At 35.0% G+C, this 21,613-nt stretch overlaps 1 protein-coding gene across 1 annotated transcript in view; it reads right to left on the bottom strand.

The window, feature by feature from the left end:
* Positions 1-529: 529 nt before the first annotated feature.
* Positions 530-21,613, bottom strand: part of LOC120523819 (sacsin-like) — an 85,437-nt gene continuing 64,353 nt past the window's right edge. Inside the window, exons 3-9 of the mRNA XM_039745448.1 lie at positions 11,391-11,481; positions 10,625-10,710; positions 6,202-6,313; positions 3,898-4,044; positions 2,308-3,790; positions 1,049-1,140; positions 530-599 (exon numbers count right to left, since the gene is read on the bottom strand). Of these exons, the coding sequence (XP_039601382.1) occupies positions 592-599; positions 1,049-1,140; positions 2,308-3,790; positions 3,898-4,044; positions 6,202-6,313; positions 10,625-10,710; positions 11,391-11,481 (2,019 nt within the window). The 3' untranslated portion in view covers positions 530-591. The remainder of the gene's footprint in view (positions 600-1,048; positions 1,141-2,307; positions 3,791-3,897; positions 4,045-6,201; positions 6,314-10,624; positions 10,711-11,390; positions 11,482-21,613) is intronic.

Raw genomic sequence — 21,613 nt, forward strand, 5'->3', positions numbered from 1 at the left:
GTGACGCACGCGCCGCTATGTAGCCAATAACCCCCGCCATGTAGCCAATAACTACATTATATACTGTATATATCGAAAAGTGGAGGTAGAGGAGACTAAACAGAACACATTAATTAAAATAAGAAACAAAGAACCACAGAAAAATGTCATTTGTTGGCCCATAGTTCAGCTTCACCCCAGATCTCTGTTCTATGTAATATAATAAGTCAACTGTAAATCCTGTTTCTCCTTCTCCTTTCAAGACTATAAATGCTCAATTGCCCCTTTAAAAGCAAAGCCATTCTATTACACAATTCTGTACTTCATGAGGGCTTCTCAAAGCATGTATTTCAAATATTATAAGTAAAGAAAAGGCACTTAGGATACAATACCTGTTAAACTGAGAAAATTCATTTAACCATGTCAATGAAACATAAATGAATACTTAAAGTGATTGAATTGCAAAAGCACACCACCAGTGTCTTGGTTATGTATTGAATGTGTTAAATTTACAAGTGCGTTTTACAATAAATTATTATTTACCTGGTGTGAAATTTAAGCAGCTGTGTTACTCATTCCATTAACACATGGGCAATCCCAGACTGCATATTGTTAATTAACTGTAATAAACGTTTACAAATATCTGTCATGTAATTGAAAAAAAATAGTGTTCTCCAAGGCAATGTAAAAACTACCCCCAAACACCTATTATTTATTGATCAGGGCAACAACACAATTCTATAGTCATGCAGGGCAGTCTGCTCATAATTCACATTATATGCAACTATACAAAATAAACCAACATCATGATCTCAGTTTGATACAGTCAAAACAACTGTGTACAGACCAAAGATATTCTTTCAGAAATAAATTATTGCTGTCTTCAGAGATTATCATATTCCTTGGAACATCTGCAGAACTTTAAGTCACTTATTTTTTAATAAGAAAAACAATCTCAATATCAATACATGATGAAGATGATCTAAATATTTAAGACAGTGCATTAAAAAAACAACTAAATTTAAATATTTGCTATTTATACAATTAATTCCAAAAAATTAAAATTTACCTCTGCTTTTCACAGATTCCTTGAGGGCAGTCCTGGTAGAAGGATTTATATTTTCTGAAATAAATCTTCCCTCCAGTCCTGGGAACAGTGACCTTGTGGGCAAACATAAGTTCAGATTTAATATATAAATTCCACACATCTCAGTAAACTATTTTATGTGTGGAAAGAAAGGAACTCGGCGCCTGTGTAGGTTGGGTGTGTACAGGTTATGCATGTGGTATAGCGGGTCCACAGCTCATGCCAAAGGGCCATTTTTAAAATAAATAATCACCGCACTCGCAGCCTAATGAGGGGGTGTGGTGATGTGTTGGTGAAGTGGTTCCTGGGGTGATTTATGAAGACTTTTTGAAACACTGCATTATTTATTTGAACACTGTTTGTTTTTGTTGTTGGTTTTAAATAAAAACACTTGGCACTTTTTGCACTATCCCCTTGCTCCATTGCTGTGCCTCACTGCCGAGCTCATCAGTAACATTACTGACGGTGCAGGGTTCAAGGGCTCCCAGACGGATGATGGGAGCATGCAGCGAACCCGCATCGTCACAATGCACTGACTGTGTACTAACGTAGAGTGTGAACTTTCATGCTGATGTAAAAATAAAATTTGCATTTTGATGGCCATAGTCTACAGAACAGCCGAATTTACATGCAATCTCTTTAAAGTTATATTCTTTGCATACAGTCTTACACTTCAAATTTATTACAATTAAAAACAATATATTGCTGTGAATGAAATGCCCTACCATCTTCAGTTTTAAAATCTTTAATTAATGTACCTTTTTAAAATATCATTGATAAAATGAGCTATTTTATCACAAACATCACAGCAACTAATTTATCCTTTTTCTACAATTTTAAATGAACTTTACAAAATTAAGACAAACATTATCTTTAACATTTACTGAGATTTACCAATGGTGAGTAAAAGTCAGCAAGATGAAAAATGGAGATTGATGAGACATGCAAGTTTTAGCTGTAAAACTGAACTAAGTCAGTTTTGGAGACTCAGCCGCATTGCTAACATTTTATGATTGACAAGTTCAGACATGGTAGAGTAAAAGATTGAACTTACAGGATATTTCAAGCATAGGATTTAGGTATCTTTTCATACTCACAATGTGAGCAATGACCTTGATGAAAATTAATTATTTTTACAACTGTTAGAAACTGTGTAACTCCATACCTCATAGCCTGTGTTGTAATAAGCTATGTTATTATAAACTTAGAGGAATATTAAACTGTCTTACTTGAAAATTTACCTTGGAAATTCATCTGTAGCTATGTATACTGCATCTTTTTCAGCTGATGCAGAAGAAAAGGACGTAAATGTGCCATTCTGTAAGGGAAGCAGCTCCAGACCAATAAGCTCACTGTAATTTTCATCAGAGAGGACATATTCCAATAACTGTAGTTTTTCTTGTGATGTCCCTTTGTGCTTGATCTTCCTTAATACTTGTCGTACCAATGCAGGAGTAACTTTTTTTACTAACTTGGAATCTGATGTGTAATGGTCCAAGGCAGTAGCTACATTGGCAGGTACTTTGGCAACCTGCATTCCTGAGGTTTGGAGGTAGTTTATGACAGTCTCTGTGTAGTGAATGCTGTCATCCAGTTCACAGAAATGAACAGCACCTATTTTAAGCCACCGCTCACCAAATGAGTAGATAATTGCATGTTGGAAGAGTTCCTGATAGAGAGGCTCAAGAACTGGTTTCCAGCGAGCCCGAACCTGGTTTAGATCTGGCCAGGTCATATATATGCCTACAGCAGACAGAGCAAAATCCTGGTCCTTTTCTGTCTGGATCCTTTTGATGGCTTCCAAAAGAAGAGTGACGTATGCTCTTGGAACTACATTTAAAATAAGGAGCTCATTCCACAATGCTGCGGGATCTCTCCACTGGTCAACTTCTCTCCATTTGATGCTTCTCCGGTTGTCAGTTAATCCAAAAAATCCACTCACATGAACAGGAAGACCAGTCATACTTTCTTCTCCAGGGGGAAGAGGAAGAAAGCAAAATGCTCTCCCTGAGAATCCACTCACAGCTCCCTTTTCCTCATCCATAAATGTTAAAGGCATTGCTAGTCCAATAACAGGAATAAATTTCAAGTCATCTGCTAAACAGTCCATCTCATTGCATATGCCGCGACCACCTATGCTATTGCAGACAAGCCAAGAGGCTTTCTGTGTCTCCTTGGCTGTTTCATCTTCAGTCACTATATTAACTTGATATATTGCACATGTTATTTTGTTGCATTGAACACCATTATTGTACTGGTCTATAGCCAAGCCTAAAGTCTTTAAAGAGTCTGGTCGTTCAAGTTTTAGTTCTTGATTCTCCCCAGCAGTTACCCTGAACAACATCCTTTCAGTGCCATCCGATTCCCTCACATGCAAAGATACCACCTGTACATTTTTAAGAAAAAGGAGCACAGTGTCTGCATCTACTTTAAAAGACTCAAACAGCTCGAGTACCTTCTCTTTATTATAAATGTTGCTGCTCAGCTGAGAAGGTTTGATTCGAAGTGGAAACCTGAATAAAGTGCCAGGGAAAATTCCATCTTTGATCATTTTCTCTGAAATTCCAAAGATGCCAACATAAGGAGCAAACTGGTCTACATGTTCAGTTATTTCTTTAATATCTGTTTTTAAATTCCAACACTGTCCTGATTCATGAGGCCCAAAAAGCACTTGATGAGGATCTAAAATTCCAATCTGATCACCGCTGAAAATGCTTGGAACATCTAAATACATAGAGAATAAAAGCAATTTAATAAGATCTTAAATATGTTTTTTGTTACAAATATTAATAATATAATAATTATTTTGTAAGAAAGAAGTATGTTTTTACCTGTCAAGTGGTAAACAGAGTTAAATCCAATTCCAAATCTACCAACTTTAAGTGGGTCTTCTCTTTTTCTGCTTCTTGCAATTTCCTGAATTCCATTCCAGTCTTCCATAGTGAAAATTGCATTATTATAGGCATACAAAGCTGGTCCTTAAATAACAAAACCAGAGGAAAGTCATTCTTCCACAAAACATATGTGCAGTAAAATATGAAAACAGAAACATGAACTTGGTTTACATAGTTTGGAAAAGAATTACAAAACACAATAATAAACATTATTACAGTATAATATTCACCTACAAATGCTTCAATACCTTTCTAGGGGGATGTTCATATTTCTCTTTAAAACTAAAAAATATATTTAACAGAATAGCAAAATCTTGTAGGACAAAGTGGACATTTCCCATTCTGCTAGGCTTTAGTGGTACACTAGGGGTGTGAAGAACAATTGATTTAACAGTGATGCAGGCACACAGCTGTGTCTTCCTCCACTTGCATTCCAAACTAAGTGACTGAACCCCAGCTTATACCAGGATGTTCCTGAACGTAATCTAATAATAAAGGTATAAATCTGAGTTGAACTGATAACTTTCCAGAGGTCCCTCTCCAGATCTCTTTAGCCAAACGTCATGAAATGGACTCAAGCAAGAACAAAGAGCTATAATTCAAAAGATGACAACTAGGATAGACAGAATAACTCACCTATTAGAACACACTGCTTTTGTAACAGTAAGTTACTTTAATCCAGTCAGGAGAAGGTTCAAATTTCCTTTAAAATCACATTCACCTCATATCTCAAAAGGAGAAGAAAAGAAAGGCAGAGAATGGCACCTTAAAAGAATATCAAGGATTCTCTCGGTTAGAGGGAACTCTCCAAAATGCCCGAAAACCTCTGAAACCTGCTCTCTGAATCTAAAAGCTATGAGCCCCTCTTAATTGGATAGCCGAGAGAACTAAGAGAACTAAGATCCTGTTTGCTAAAAATCAGCCATTACTTCAAGAAGTTAACTTCAGCATCTAAAGTCTTGTGCTTTAATACTGATGCTTTTCTCCATGAAGTCCAATAATGAAGCAAAAGCATACCACGTACAAGAGATCATGAAGCAAATGAAGAATCCTCCGCTTGAACCCAGACTAACAACAAAGCAAAACTCCGCACAACATTAGACATTATGTATAAACACTTGACATCCTAAAACTATTTATGCTAAGACATAAACTGCTAGCCTATATGTTGTATGTTTGTCTGTCTAGTCTGTCTGCATACAGTCTTATATTTCAATACATTTATGCTTTTGCAGTATCTTACAATTTATCAATAAACACAAGGATTGTAGATGTATGATTCTGTTTCTTAAAACAAGTGTGCCTCAGTTACTTTGATATAAATCTAAAGGCTGGAGAGCCCCACCAACAACAGAGAAAAGTAAGGTAAATAAAGTAGAAGCCTTGCAAATTATTTAAATAGTTATCAGCATTGCCAAAGGCAAAAGTAATTAATTAACCAAATTCAAATTAACTGAGTTCTGACATTTAAATTGAATGTCCCTAGGTGGGCAAGTTCTTTTTCATATCCTACAATGTGAACCATAATATTTGAATTTTTTTCCTGCGCACACCATAAGGTGATATGTCTTAGGCAGCAATGTACATTTTTTTTTGGTTGTTTTTTACTTTCCATAGTTTTACCATATTAATACTTACAGTATGCTCAATTTACAAAACTCAATGATTGTTTTCTTAAATCAAAGAACACTAAACAGTCTCTATGTCTAGCAGTAAAGTATTTATCTGTTTTTCATTCTTCATTACTCATTACAAATTCCAAACTGAGTTTCCTGTAACTGCAACATTAATCAGTGCATTCTCATTATTATCTCTTAATTTGGTTATGTGTCATAAACTGTGTTTTCAGTAAAAGACCAAAGTCTGGAACGCAATACCCCTTCAATAAGAAATGCAATCAGAGTACAGTCATTGGATGATGACTTTAAAAAAGCGGCTATTCAATACTGTGGTATAATTTTAATCACAGAAGATTTAACTGGCACATTAAACCATAACCAATCAAAATTCTTTACTGAGACAACAGATACAGAATAATAAAATAAAAAAAAAATAACAAGGACACATGAGTTTTGAATTATACTGCTGAGTTGAGAAATTGCCATCAAGAATTTATTATCAAATAGCAGGCACTGTATGGTTCACACATGTCTATGTATTATACAATTAACTTCTGTAACTTTCACTTATTTCCAAAATGCTTCTGTAATATATCTTTCCCTAAACCATTAGCTTACTTACCCTGATACTGTTCCATATCTGCTGACCAAAGAGACTCTCTTCCATATTCTCGTTCATCGTACATAAACTTAACTTCAGTAGCTCCTGCATCTTCTGCATTCTGAATTAGCTCCTGCCATGGAAATATTCACATTTATGAATGTGTTATGCTTGTATTTTTCCAAATATAGCAAACTTGCTCAATAAATTCACAACAGATATTGAATATGCACATTTAATACTGCATTAAAACTAAAAGAATATATGTTCACCTTCAATCTACTTCATTGTACCAGTACAGGAAAAATAATTTGAGTCTATCCTTACAGTAGTTAATGTTTTATTTTATTTTGTCATATACCATCAATTAATTCATTTTCTAACACACTTACTTATTAAAGGGGCATAGGGATGTCAGTGCACTAAAAAAGTGTGCACAGTGAAAAATGCACACCATTTTTAGACTTTGTGACAGAATGTACTGTACATGGTGTATGTACTTAGTTGTACAAGAAGGGTACCCTTTTATTTATGTAGGTTTGTCGTACATTGATATATAGTGTTTCTCTCCATGTTATATATTTTCTTTTACCATATTTTATTTCTCAAATATAATTTTTTAAAGGGATACTTCCAGTAAATAAAAAACACAATTCACAAGAGGGATATATATGACAATTTAAATGATATTTATATGTTTAATATGATAGACAAATTACCATTGGGGGGGATTACTAGCAGTGCATATTTTACCGATGCACAATTGTGCCACCAACATAGTGGTGCAGGATGCAAGGCATGAACTAACCCTAATGCTGCTTCATTGAAGGGCATACTAACATGGACAGTTAGGCCAATTACCTTAAAAAGTATTTCATTGGGATGTATGAGGACAATCCACACAGACACAACTTGAACACGCAAAGTGAACATAATCTGGTAATAATCATATAATATCTTTTATAAATATATTCTCTGGATGGAAGAAAACATTCTTCCATGAATAAGTCACTACCCATCGGCCCTCAATATTAACAAGCATTTGATCTTTATAATGAAATAGCTTATATAATGTACAATTATTTGTCTTTACTCCTAAATGTATGCTTCTGGTGAATACCAAATTGTTAAACAATGAGAAGTAAAGCATAATGATACCTTTAATTGGCTAACTGTGCAGATTACAATATTCAAGCTTTCAAAGCATTTCAGGCCCCTTCTTCAAGCAAGGTGTCATTTTGCTTGTCTTCTCATTGCATTCTTAAATGGCTAACATGGTAAATCACTATACTACAAGAATTCATTAAACAAATTTAACCAATTGTCCAGGCAAACATAAAAACAGAACTACAACTAATTATTAAAGTTAACAAGATTTTAACTAGATTTTTAGCAGTTTCTCAAACAAAATGATTGTCGTAATCACAGCAGAAATTTAAACTTAAAAGGTAAAAATAATTGATAAACATTTAGCTAATATGAACATGAAAACCATTTAGGAACAAAGATCGGTTAGCACCTATCCTCTAGCTCCTCCCTATACCTCTCTTATTCACAATGCATTTTACCGAGAAAAAAAGATTTCAGTATAGCTTCCTTGTCAAACTGCATTTTGAAATCAAACATTCAGAACTGAATTAAATCAAGAATTATAAATAAAGTGACCTCTGGCAGTAACATGCCAAAAGGATTGTTGAACTCTTCCTCACCAGACCTTCTCATTACACACAGGGAAGCATATGACAAAAACTTGCAAATAAAAATAGTGTTCTCACATTGGTGCCTTTTATAACACAGGAATGGAAGCAAAAGTGAGGTCATAATCAAGCAGCAAGCAAACAAAAAGAGAAAAATTATACTTCAGTAAGACTGAGAATATGTAGGATGGCCACAATAAGAAAAGAAGTGTCAGTACTTTCTTGGAATCAGCACATATAATATGGTGAGTACAATATGCAATGACTATGATATATAACAGTTGGTAGGCTGCTGGTGCGTAGATTGGAATATTGTTTACTTTTTTTAACTTTTGTAAAATAAAATTGTAATACATTATGGCTAAAGCCAAACCATTTGTGTTTTCTCTCTCTTTGCTCTTAGCAAAGTGGCAACTGGGTCATGGCTCTCCAACTGTAATTGATTAGGAGCCTGTCAGTGCCTTTTGTGTTGCTTTAGTATTTTAATTTTCATTTATTAACTAATACGAATTAAAACTTTCAGATTCTAGTGACTTAATGTGACCACAGCCAAAATCTGTGCATTTTTTCCTGCTCCTAACATCACTACTGTTTAAAATACATTTTAGCTGTACATAAGAGCATACCTACATTTCGGCTAAAAACGCTCTCATTGATTGACTGCCAATCTAAATCAGCCAGTTATCATAACAAAAGACTTTATTGGTGATCAATAAATTGGGCAACCACAAAAATCGACCTTTTCAGCCCCTGCTTTTCTGGGCTTTATGGTAATTACGGTAATTTAGTCACAGTGCTCCTTTACATGAGGTGTAAACAAAGCAAGTCAAGGCTTGATTTACAAGAGACCAAGAGGCAATTGGAATATTAGCCTTTACATTACGGAAAAGTAATAAACTGAGAAAAAAGGAATCGGAGAAGTCATCCCGTGCAATTAGACAAATGGCAAGAAAAGCTACATTAATTAATTCACTCCTTTTTATTTTGTCCTTTAAATTAAAATGGATGCCATTTGAGTTTGGATAGTGAGCCTGTTTTAAGTGCAGCAGCTTACATTTCTGATTGGAAAAAGAAAACATAAAGACAAATCTGAAATAGGTACTTAATAAACAATAGGCTTGTTAGCTTAACAGAAAAATGTGTCTTTTACTTATAAACTTGTTAAGCATATTAGTTTTGTGTCTTCTTGTTAAAGACGTTATGAATATTTGATGCATTTGCAGCTTTTTTAAAGACTTTAAAGTACTATATTTATTATGTGTTGCTGTGTGTCATACAGTATACATTTTGGTAAGAAACAAGTACTGCATTATTAAATTGGTAATCCATATTTAGAATTACACCACAAGAATTATGAATGTCTAGCTGATACACTGAGGAAAAAAAGACACCGGTATAAATATAGTAAATGTATACTTTAACTGTAAAAATAAAAAAACAACTACAGTATAGTGCAATTAACACTAGAATCCCTGAATCCTATGAAAACGGTTGTAATGCGGAGCCACCATAAATTACTTTGCACCTCTTCATCAGTGTCTTTGTTTTGCAAATATGTTAGTCAGGCAGCAAGCAGCCTGCTATACCATCCCCCGCCGACGCAGCTTAAGTCAGACACAAAATTCTCATAGATCAAGACTTTTTATCTGGCTGCGAGGTGTCTGGAATTGTATAGGGTAAATAATATATCGGTATTTTGAATACATACATTTCATGTGTGTTCTGTGTCTAGCATGATCTGGGTAAATGTAGGATGAAAGGAAATACAAGGCAAGAAATGTTGAATACAAAACTAATATAAACTTTTTTATGTTACAGTAATAATTGACAAAGTGTGGACATGAAGTGTATGATGTGTGAAGACTGAAGTCCAAGGTATAACAAATCAAAGGCACCTTTATTCAAGAATATAACCGAAGAAAAAGAAATTATTCATTTTACATTTTGCTGTCAATGTGTAAAAGCCCAACCCAAATAACAATCAACACAACCTAGGCATGTCTACTTGGCTGGTGTAGAGACAAGAACAGCTGCTTCTAAATCAAGAGGTTGTAGGTTCAATTCTGGGTCTTCCCCGCATTTACAGTTTTGAGTAGGGAGCTGCTATTATTATTACTATTATATAGTAAAAACATATTAAAAACATATATTTGATTTGAGTCTATAACACCTGTTGTAAATTTATGTCCATCACATTTAACATGGAGAGGATTGCAAATTTCAGACATTAACTTATAGTCGAATATAACAACAAGAAGGTGATACAGAAGAATCACTAGCCCAATTAAAGCTAGTGGACTGCCTTTGGAACATAATATTGTACCTGCTACTTTATTTTCACTTACAAGAAACTGAATTTGGTTTATTAGCATATTATATTAATTATCCTTATTCAGCTATGGTAGGAATTGTTAATTTCATATTATTGCAATTGACCCATTTTGCGAGGGGCTGTCTTTTCAAATCTTCTTTAGTATTTTTTTAGAATTCAAGAATACTTTAGAAAGTCTATATTACACTAATTCTTTCCTAAGCACAAGCAGTGAGGAACTAGAGAGAATAATTAAATACTGATTATTAAAAAAAAGATTAAATATTGTTTTGGTTTCTATGGTTTAGGAGAAAAGTATGACACCTAATGAATACACTATTGAAATAAACTGTTAGTACAGTAATCACAAAGCAGTTTGTAGCAATAAGAAATGCAGAACACTTTCAATGCAGTAACAATGAAAAATATTACCTACCTTTAAAATTTGTCCTCCCTCTGGATACCGTCTTAAAATATCTTTCAAAAATTCCACTAATGGTGGTGTAGTCTGACCAAATCTTCCTAGGAATACACAAAAACAAAAATCTGATAATGCAAAAAACAAACTTACCTAAAGTTGTTAAATTTTACTAAAACATTATATTTATGACTCCCTCATGATTACTATTATTTACTTTATTACTAATGGCTGAATTACTTATCCAAAAATAACTTAATAAATCAGAATACAGTATAGTTATTTAGTTTTTTTGTAACAAATGGCTCACAGACAGGTTAATTGACTTACTCAAAGTTACTCAGTGTATCTGAGGAAGCAACTGAACCAGCAGCTTTGCAGTATATAGTTCAGTGCCGGAGCACCACATAGCCTGTCTCTAAATTTCTTCAAAATATTAGTACTTATTATCCTTAATATTTTATTCAGATATGTCACAATAAGCAACATACTAATTTTGTGAACCCTTATTCCAGCGCATGGTTATTAGGCCCCAGAATCATACCCATATTTGCATTTACTGAATATATATTTGCTGATAAGCCTGACCTGAACATCTGAAATATCCAAAAACATACAGACCCTAATAGAACATGTAGACTCTTATTAGAGGCAGTGACAGTACCAAGATTTGCCTCATGCAGTCAAGTGCTACAAAGCAGTAGGACTAACCACTGTAACACCATGTTATGGATATTAACTTATGTAATTAATAAATAACAGCTTTGATTTAAAAGTAACTTACCTCCACCTTTTAGTCCTTTTGTATTAAGGACAAGAAAAATTATGCAGCCTCTAGAATGCAAGAGATCTCCAATCTGAACCCTATCATTTATCTAAAAAAAAAACAGATAGTTAGACACAAACAGATAGATAGATAGATAGATAGATAAATAGATAGATAGATAGATACCTGAAGGAATATTCATTTAATCCACTAACACTATACCGCAGAAAAGTGTAAAAAAAAAAAAAAGTACAGGCTATGCACGTGCGGTAACAATGATTATATAATATATAAAGAAACACTGTTCCTAGGCTTGTATAAGTTATTAAAGGGTGAAAATGCACATAATGGTAGGGAGAGTTACTATATAGCATTACCCACATGGACCTTCTTTACTTTTTTGGCCCTGCAAAGTCAAAGCATGTCCTAGCACTAACTTTCTCTAAATACCATGTAACAAAACCAGGGAAAACATAAGTAAATTAATACAATAAATATTTGAAAAGGCAAGAAAAACAATAGCATTAAACAAACAGAAGCAGTAGATAATAATAATGTAAGTACATGAGGTTTTACAAAGAACAAAAATACACCACAAAAATGGCTTCTAGCTTTTCCAAAAAAGATTATCCCCTTCTCTGTTTAACAGAAGTGCTTACAGTGAAATAACAACATTTATTTCTATAGGACATTTTCATACAAAGAATGTAGCTTGCCGTTTTACAAGAAACAGTTACAAGGAAAAAAGTGAACAAGAATCTGTCTCTCTATATATAATCTTCATTTGGATCTTGATCTTTGTTTGTCTGCGAATGAATTAGAAGAAGAAGCACTAGATGGCAGTAGAGAGACAGCTAAAACATAGGCATTGCATTAAGAATCTCCTCCAGGCTTATACTACTGAAGGCTGTAGTACGCCAGTCACACCTCAAAACACAGACATTCAAACTAAACAAATTGTTGTGCTTTAAATTAACTAAAGAGATCTTCATGTACATCTTGATCTTTGTTTGTCCGCGAATTCCACGCATGCGTAGACCACTTTCCAGTTTTGTACGTTGTTGTTACTCACGGATGTCAACAATGTGCCGGAATAATGAAAGGGGTGGACAGTGTTACGCTGGTTAGCTCCTGAGGCCTGGTTAGAGAATGAGAATGCCGAAGATAAAAGGTACATGCCTACGTAACATATGACAGTGGGTAAAATGAATGACAACGTAACAACACGTTCCGGAAATTATTATTGTTACGTTGTAGCCGGCGAGTGTTGTGCGTCTCACAGTTGTACAATGGCTTGCTCACATGTCAGTGAAGTGATCCCTATTTATGCTTTAAAGAGCCTGGATACCTATGTGTCCTCCTTTTATAACCATTGCTCCGTGTATATTGCCTTACTCTTTGAATTGCCACAAAGCAACCTGCAAGATTGGAGAAAGGTTGAGAAGAGATCGTGAGAGAAAATGAGACGGAGTATGAACGGACAGAAGCAGAAATGCTCCTACACCACCACATAATTACGATTCGGACAATGATTCCGAGTAGGCCGTTCCTATAGATTCATTATCCAAGGTTTTATTTTGTAATTTTGTTTTCCTTATAAAAAATCATGATGCTGTGCGACGAAGGGCCCAGTTCACGACTGGCAGCCGCGTTTAAACAGGGAGCCCTTCACAGATAACTTTAACACACACAACGTAGTTGGGCGCACATGGCTAGTAATAAATAATAAAAAATAAATCAACATAGGTCTACGTAACATAAATATGTAATTAGTAAAAAAGTACAGTGTAATATACAATATTGCAATCGGTCTCTAAAGATAAGTACAATCATAAGGTTAGATGGCCTACAGGACAGAAAAACAAACAAAACAAAACTCCGGTTAAGCTGAAAAAAATCTTGATACATTAACATATTTTTATGACGGATATTGACAACCAGTGCAATGGCACAACAGTAGCAAAACAAAAGTAAATAAAATGCATTAGGAAAGCAACAGCAATGAAAGGTAACAATTGAAAAAAATATATAATAACTAGCATAGTAATTATTAATGAGTTTTACATTTTCAACCAAATCAACAGAGATAAAACAAAACTCAACATCAAATTGGGAATTACAATTCAAAGGACAGATAATCAAATCAAGAATCTCTTTAGCCTAAATGTTTCTGTTTATTGCTTAGTCTTACATTGTTTTCATAGAAAGAAATACTAATGAAGAAATTATTTTCAGGTTACCTTCATATATAAAAAACACTGTTCTTACAACAAAAACAACATTTATTTCTATAGCACATGTTCATACAAACTATGTAATAAGTGACAAAATATACTGTAAATAAATAAAAAACAGGCAAAACAGCCAAAAAAGGACAAATAATATACTCAAGTGCCAATAGATGTAAAAAAATGAAAAAAGAATTACACATCTTCAGGATCATGGAAACACCTATGTAAAAATGCATAAACTTCAATTATAATCAACTAGATGGATTTTTGAAACATGCATTGCACATAAATTAGAAACCTTGAAAAGGAAAATGTAGCAGATGCCCTCAAGGATCAAGCAATGATGCTGTGCAGAAGCTCTACAAATATGCAGTGACACAACTAAAAGCAAATTAGTAAGCTCAGTATAAAGAAAGAAAAATGAAGTGATACCCACCAGCTTCCCAAAAGTCTTGTGGTAAGGATGACTCATGAAAATGTGCGCCACATCTACAGCTTGTGTTTCGACTCTTAACTTACATAAAAATGCCAGTGTTCATTCACATAAAAAGCACGCTGACAATCCATGACATTCTTTAATTATTTCTATTTATTGTATATTAAGGCTAACCCCAAAATATTCCTGCACATTGAGTGAGAAAGGAAAAAATATAAAGTTTTAAATGACTATAGCTAATAATAAAAAAATAAGCAAGAAGTTTTTTGACAGCCTTCCAGCTACAGTACCTATTATGTCAATTTTTTTGTCAGCACAGAAACAATAAAGTACAATAATTAAAAGTCGACTGTTTACCTTGAATTTAGTGAAGCTAGACTAGTGAACAACATCCCAAAGGGAAGAATAATCCCAGAGCTTCAATAAAACCTTATGTTATAATTAAGTTAAAGTGGGATGCTAATTGTCATAGTATCAGAGCATGACACTGAATTTTCACGGTTAAGCAATTTAAAGCCCTATACCTTAGTGACTAAACCATACTGCCTGCATCTGAATGCAGCTCTTGTACTGATTTGTTCTTTGAGACCATGAAAAGGCTGGGAAGACAGTTCTTCTGCATCAAACGACCTGTACTTCTGGCATTTATTAACGTTATTAAGACAGATGGAGATGTGTGCACACTGAAATGAATTAACATATACAATCATATCCATTATACTAAATCTCTTTTAGTTTCCTAACCAAATAGGCCTCTTGTGTCAACTTCTTTCTGATAGGTAAACATTTTGTATTCTTAAGTTTATGAAAACACATTTTAAACACTAAACGTGTTATGTTCAATGCTTCAGTCTTTCCTTTTGCACATTTTTCTCAGAATAAGTGAATAATTGAGATTTGAAAATCATGTTTACCTCATTGTATGATGGTTATTTCAGCTGTAACATCCCCCATCCCTGGAAATACTGATGTAAAACCAGACAATCTCAGACAGAAAGAAGCCATAATTCACCCCAGGATACTTCTCTACTGTTTAGTAGCATATCCCAAGCAAATACGCTCACATACTCTAGTATGATTTATTGCATTCATTAGGTTAGTTTCTACAAAATGAAGGTGTATTTTAATGTAGGGGCAAAATGTGAAGCAGGATCTGAGAATATAAGTAAGTGCCATTTGCTAGTTATTTATGTTATATTAAATGTTTGCCTAAATATTACAGTAGTCTATGGGCGGTTCTTATAACCCCCACAAGTTCAATTAAATTGGTATATTCTAACTACTTCTTGCTCCTCTAACTATAGAATACTCTCAATTAGTGACTTGCCTTGCCATGTGTAAGACATGGAGGGCACATATTTTTAAACCGTGCCTTACATGCTCAATGGTATGAAAATTAACAGGCTCTATTAAACGTGCCGTGCCGTACGTTAGACGAAGTAAAGTATCCTTAAGTATAGAAACAACTGAAGTTTGACAAGAAAAGATAAGTTTATAGAAGAAACACCTTTTCTCGTTTTTTTGCCTTTTATTCTACATGTGTAACAAACTTTTCTCTTTATTCTTGTGTGGATTATTTGCTTTGAATGTTCATTAAATCTTTTAAAACAAACTTTTTGACTGAGCAATTTCTTTCGGCATGCATTTTACCTGTGCTTGATTCTGCCTTATGCACTCGCAGCTACAATCATGGTCTGCTAATGAAAAACAGCAAGGCAAAACATAATCATGGTGGACACATACAGTACTATATATGATAAAACCTGAAGAAGGAGAACCAATATACAGTAGTATCTTGAGTTAGGAAATTACTGGCCATTGTGAAATTGTTTTTAAAGCGTTCCAGAAAACAGAAAATTCTGTTTCTGTACAGTTTTTGTGCTGGGGTACTTATGATACCTGTTCAAGGTCAGAACAGGTATCCTACTACAACCTTACATAAACAACACAAAGACTTCAGGTAGTAGTGAATTAAAAGACCTGGTAGCAATGTAGTAAAGTAATCCAAAATTAATGAGTCACTGTGATTTCTGTTACAAATGGCTTTGCAGTCTTACAATAAACTGCATTATTTCTTCTGAATCTAGTGTCACACACGTGCACTTGGGAGACAGTTTATGTGCTGAAACACCTGTATATTCCCGCCAGACCAGGGGTTGGCGCTGCCCTCTAACTCTTTCTCCTCTTTCCTTACAGACCAGCTGATGAACCCTCAAACTAAAGTCACTTCCAGTCCTCAGATGACAGTCAACATCACTTCCTGTTCTGGTCTTCCAAATCCCACATCCATATGATAACATTTCTGGTCCCAGAATTCCACAAACTCATGAAATCACTTCCTGTCTACCTGCTATATATGCTACCTATGTTTTCCAAGCATACACGGTGGATCCCCAAACCTTTCACTTTGTTCCTGTGTCCTCTTTTACACTAGCTTACATTCATATGTAACATACAGGTTGTTAATACTGTATACTAGAAATGGAATTTTACTTAAAGTTAGATGGTATATAAAAGGAAAGCTATATAACAAGATCCCGTTCAAGTATAAATATTTATTTTTAGTGATAGTACTCCAGAATATTCTAATTATAAGAAAAGTAGAATAAAGTGAGTAGAGAATAACTACATGTAATTGCTAAAAAAAAAAACCTGTCTATGCTATAATATCACAGGATCACAGAGAGCTAATATCTATTCCTGCAGTATTGCTAAAAGCAAGTACAGTACTCTTCCTTTACAGGTGCCAGTCCGTTGCAAAGCAAACTTGTGTTTACGTGCCTACATTCATTCACTCACACAGGCCCAATTTAGAGTTTCAAATTGACCTAATATGCACACCTTTTAGATGGAACAGAAAGAGTCCTGTACCTGGAAGAAACTGCCATCCCTGTTGTAAATAATATTTTAAAAAGTAATAACCATTTACCACACCCTTGCTGTCTTTTGCGATGGATTAACACCTGATTGACATTAGCGTTGGGTAATTATACACTTTTTGAGTCAATTCAATATTTAATAATCAATATGCAAAAACCAATATTGCAAAGTTCAGCACTTTAAGTTGATTTTCTACATCGTCTTCTAAACAATACATAAAACCTGCAAAGCCTCAACCGCTGTTTCTAAATGTGTATACATAGGCTCTACCCACGTTCCCTAGTGGTGATGAGCATGAAAAAAATTGAGTGAGGATCATAAGTCGGTAACGTATTGTAATAGGTAATGTTAGCTCTGCTGCTTGCAAATGGATTGGTTTTCCCAGGATGATAGTTTAAGCAGTACAATATCTAAAGATAAAACACATTAGTGTCTATAAAGGGGCCGTCCAGGAAAGCGTGGCACCAACAACATGCCCTCTTCAACAAAACTAATCCCTGCCAAGCAAAGCTCCACAAAATGTTTGCTGTTCCACTGAATACTGTATGTAACAGCAGGTGAAAGGAGATAAATGTGGTAGTGACTTACCATATTACAAAACGCACTTGTACTTTGTCAGTGGTCAAATAAACTACAATAGACATTAATTCACACCACATCAGAAGTGAGAAAATGGCGTAGCGTGTAAGCCCTAATCTATCCATATTATACTACTTCTGTTATTCACACATTAGAAACAGGAATAAAAACAGCAGTCTTTGTATTTTGTGTGTGTTTGTGAGTGTGTGAATTAATCAATGTTGGTGCATCAGTTATGGGTTAAACTTAATTACCACCATTTTATTATCATTTTGAATTTGTATGTTTGCATTTTTATAGCAGGTGAAATGAGCTTCCCAATGACAATAATGAGTGATCAATGTATAAAAAATAAATTTTGCACTAATGTTTATTAATCTGCTGTCTTGGTGATCTTTGAACCTGTAAAAATTTTTGAGGGAAGTCAAATATTCCACCATATTACTTTGATAGTAACAGGATAATAAAATATCAATTTATGAAATAAACAATCTATGTGATCTATACTAATAAAAGCCCTCACTGACTCACTCACTCACTCACTGACTCATCACTAATTCTCCAACTTTCCCTGTGGGAGGAAGGCTGAAATTTGGCAGGCTCATTCCTTACAGCTTCCTTACAAAAGTTGGGCAGGTTTCATTTCGAAATTCTACACGCAACGGTCATAACGGTTGACAACGTTTGCCATGTTGAACTTTCTTATTAATGGCCCCATCTTCACGAAATTTGGTAGGTGGCTTCCCTGCGCTAACCAAAACCAATTTACGTACTTATTTCGGTGGTATGATGCCACTGTTAGCCACCATATTGAACTTTCCAACCTCACATCTTAGATTCACAGGTGACGATTTGAGTAGTGGACACTTTGATGTTTATGAATGTTTAAACTCTCAAAAGCTGGATGCGAAGTTATCGATGAAACCGGTTGTATGCTTACAATGCTTGACAGATGCCGAATGTCACTTCAACAAAAGTCCTGCAAATACTGTCGTAATTGAAACAAACCATGAAACTCAAACCGATTATGACAGCAGCAATCCAAGCCGTGAGATTTCAGACAAGATTACTGTTCACATGACCAACTGTACGTTGCATGCTCAAGAGTAAGCTCAGCGCACAGCTTGGTCATATTACAACCGGAGGGCCGAACTGACAATGTGGTATACAAAGAGATCCTTAACAAATAATTATTGGTATATTTTCTCTCAGTTTAAAAATGTTTACTTTTCTTCTTAATAAACATTTTAAGGCAGTACTTCACCGCTGCAAAGCGCAGGTATTTTGCTATTTAATAATAAATTTCAATAGTGGGATGTGCTTCCGTTTTCATTGGTATTTATAGTGAAAGTAAATTTTCCAGTAACCAAACAGCCTCCAGTAACCTCCATGCCACCAAAATATCATCTCTTTACTCATATTTTCAAGTGCCCCTTACAAATTCTTCTCTGGCACCAGCTGTGTAAAATACAGTGGGATGCAAAAGTTTGGGCAACCTTGTTAAGTCATTATTTTCCTGTATAAATCGTTGATTGTTACGATAAAAAATGTCAGTTAAATATATCCTATAGGAGACACACACAGTGATATTTGAGAAGTGAAATGAAGTTTATTAGATTTACAGAAAGTGTGCAATAATTGTTCAAACAAAATCAGGCAGGTGCATAAATTTGGGCACCACAAAAAATAAATCAAATCAATATTTAGTAGATCCACCTCTTGCAGAAATTACAGCCTCTAAACGCTTCCTGTAGGTTCCAATGAGAGTCTGGATTGTGGATGAAGGTATTTTGGACCATTCCTCTTTACAAAACATCTCTAGTTCATTCAGGTTTGATGGCTTCCGAGCATGGACAGCTCTCTTTAACTCACACCACAGATTTTCAATTATATTCAGGTCTGGGGACTGAGATGGCCATTCCAGAACGTTGTACTTGTTCCTCTGCATGAATGCCTTAGTGGATTTTGAGCAGTGTTTCGGTCGTTGTCTTGTTGAAAGATCCAGCCCTGGAGCAGCTTCAGCTTTGTCATTGATTCCTGGACATTGGTCTCCAGAATCTGCTGATACTGAGTGGAATCCATGCGTCCCTCAACTTTGACAAGATTCCCAGTCCCTGCACTCAGCCCCACAGCATGATGGAACCACCACCATATTTTACTGTAGGTAGCAGGCGTTTTTCTTGGAATGCTGTGTTCTTTCTCCTCCATGCATAACATCCCTTGTTATGCCCAAATAACTCAATTTTAGTTTCATCAGTCCACAGCACCTTATTCCAAAATGAAGCTGGCTTGTCCAAATGTGCTTGAGCATACCTCAAGCGGCTCTGTTTGTGCTGTGGGCGGAGAATAGGCTTCCTCTGCATCACTCTCGCATACAGCATCTCCTTGTGTAAAGTGCGCCGAATGGTTGAACGATGCACAGTGACTCCATCTGCTGCAAGATGATGTTGTAGGTCTTTGGTTCTGGTCTGTGGGTTGACTCTGACTGTTCTCACCATTCGTCGCTTCTGTCTATCCGAAATCTTTCTTGGTCTGCCACTTCGAGCCTTAACTTGAACTGAGCCTGTGGTCTTCCATTTCCTCAATATGTTCCTAACTGTGGAAACAGACAGCTTAAATCTCTGGGACAGCTTTCTGTATCCTTCCCCTAAACCATGATGGTGAACAATCTTTATCTTCAGGTCATTTGAGTTTTGTTTTGTGACCCCCATGTTGCTACACTTCAGAGAAAATTAAAGGAGGAGGGAAACTTACAATTGACCCCCTTAAATACTCTCTCATTATAGTCTTCACCTGTGTATGTAGGTCAGGGGTCACTGAGATTACCAAGCCAATTTGAGTTACAATAATTAGTTCTAAAAGTTTTGGAATCAATAAAATGACAACGGTGCCCAAATTTATGCACCTGCCTGATTTTGTTTATACAATTATTGCACACTTTCTGTAAATCCAATAAACTTCATTTCACTTCTCAAATATCACTGTGTGTGTCTCCTATATGATATATTTAACTGACATTTTTTATCATAACAGCCAACGATTTATACATGAAAATAATGACTATTAACAAGGTTGCCCAAACCTTTACATCTGTACCTATCTAATGCTGCTGAGAGAGGAGTCAAAGAGATTTTAAATAATATTAAATGCAAAATACAAGTTCCTGGACACAAATACAGTACTTACTATGCTGGTAATTGTAAAAAAAATAAATACCCACACAGTATCAAAAAGCAAGTACTGTATATGCAAATATATACTTTGGAGCCATTACAAATGATGTAAATCATAAAATGATTTATGTAAATATACACATGTACTGTACAGGTGTCATAATCTGTTATGATTTGTGATTTGTGCAGTAAAAAAACTGAGCTTTGTCTTTACTTTACAAAACAGTCAAATGAAGAGAGGGAGAGACAAAGCAATATTTATTGACTGGCAGACATTGATGCCTAGAAGGTAGGCAAGGTGCTGATTGCAATACATGCAATATAAACTCAAAAATAAAGTAGAGGAGATATCCTGATTTTGATCTTTATAAAAATAACAATAACAAATCTTTTATAAGTACTGTATACAGCACATTGTATACATTGAATGTGCATTAAATGTGCTTTACAAAAAAATACCTGTACCTGTCATCTTCTTAGTGTCCAGCATGGATAGAAATGATTGAATTCACACTATTTTTCTTAACTGAAAAACATTTTTGTAACCTGGTTAATATGAGATGTAAAGTTTAGAACTTATGATAAGACCTGAAGTTTAAAAAAATCTCCTCATCAGATTCCAGTTGATTCACTTTAGCTCATCAGTAAAAGTTCCTTGTTAATTTATTAATATTACCTCTTATTAACTGCGTGCCCCTATGCAGGCATTCAGTAATGGGGTTAAGAGCTTCTGAGTCATACTGCGCAACTGACATGTACAGGTGTTTGTCATCTGCATGTGGTAAAATGAGCTAGGGGTCCATGGCATTGCAGGATTTTTAAAAATAAAAACACAGCACAGCTTTGCTGCCCCAGAGAATGTTGGCTAATCATGTTTGCAAGAAATGTGCGATTAGTTAAACCAGTTTCCTTATTGATGGGTAATAATCACGGCACCTGTAC

The sequence above is a fragment of the Polypterus senegalus genome, chromosome 2 (assembly GCF_016835505.1).
Source record: "Polypterus senegalus isolate Bchr_013 chromosome 2, ASM1683550v1, whole genome shotgun sequence".
Taxonomy (NCBI): domain Eukaryota; kingdom Metazoa; phylum Chordata; class Cladistia; order Polypteriformes; family Polypteridae; genus Polypterus; species Polypterus senegalus.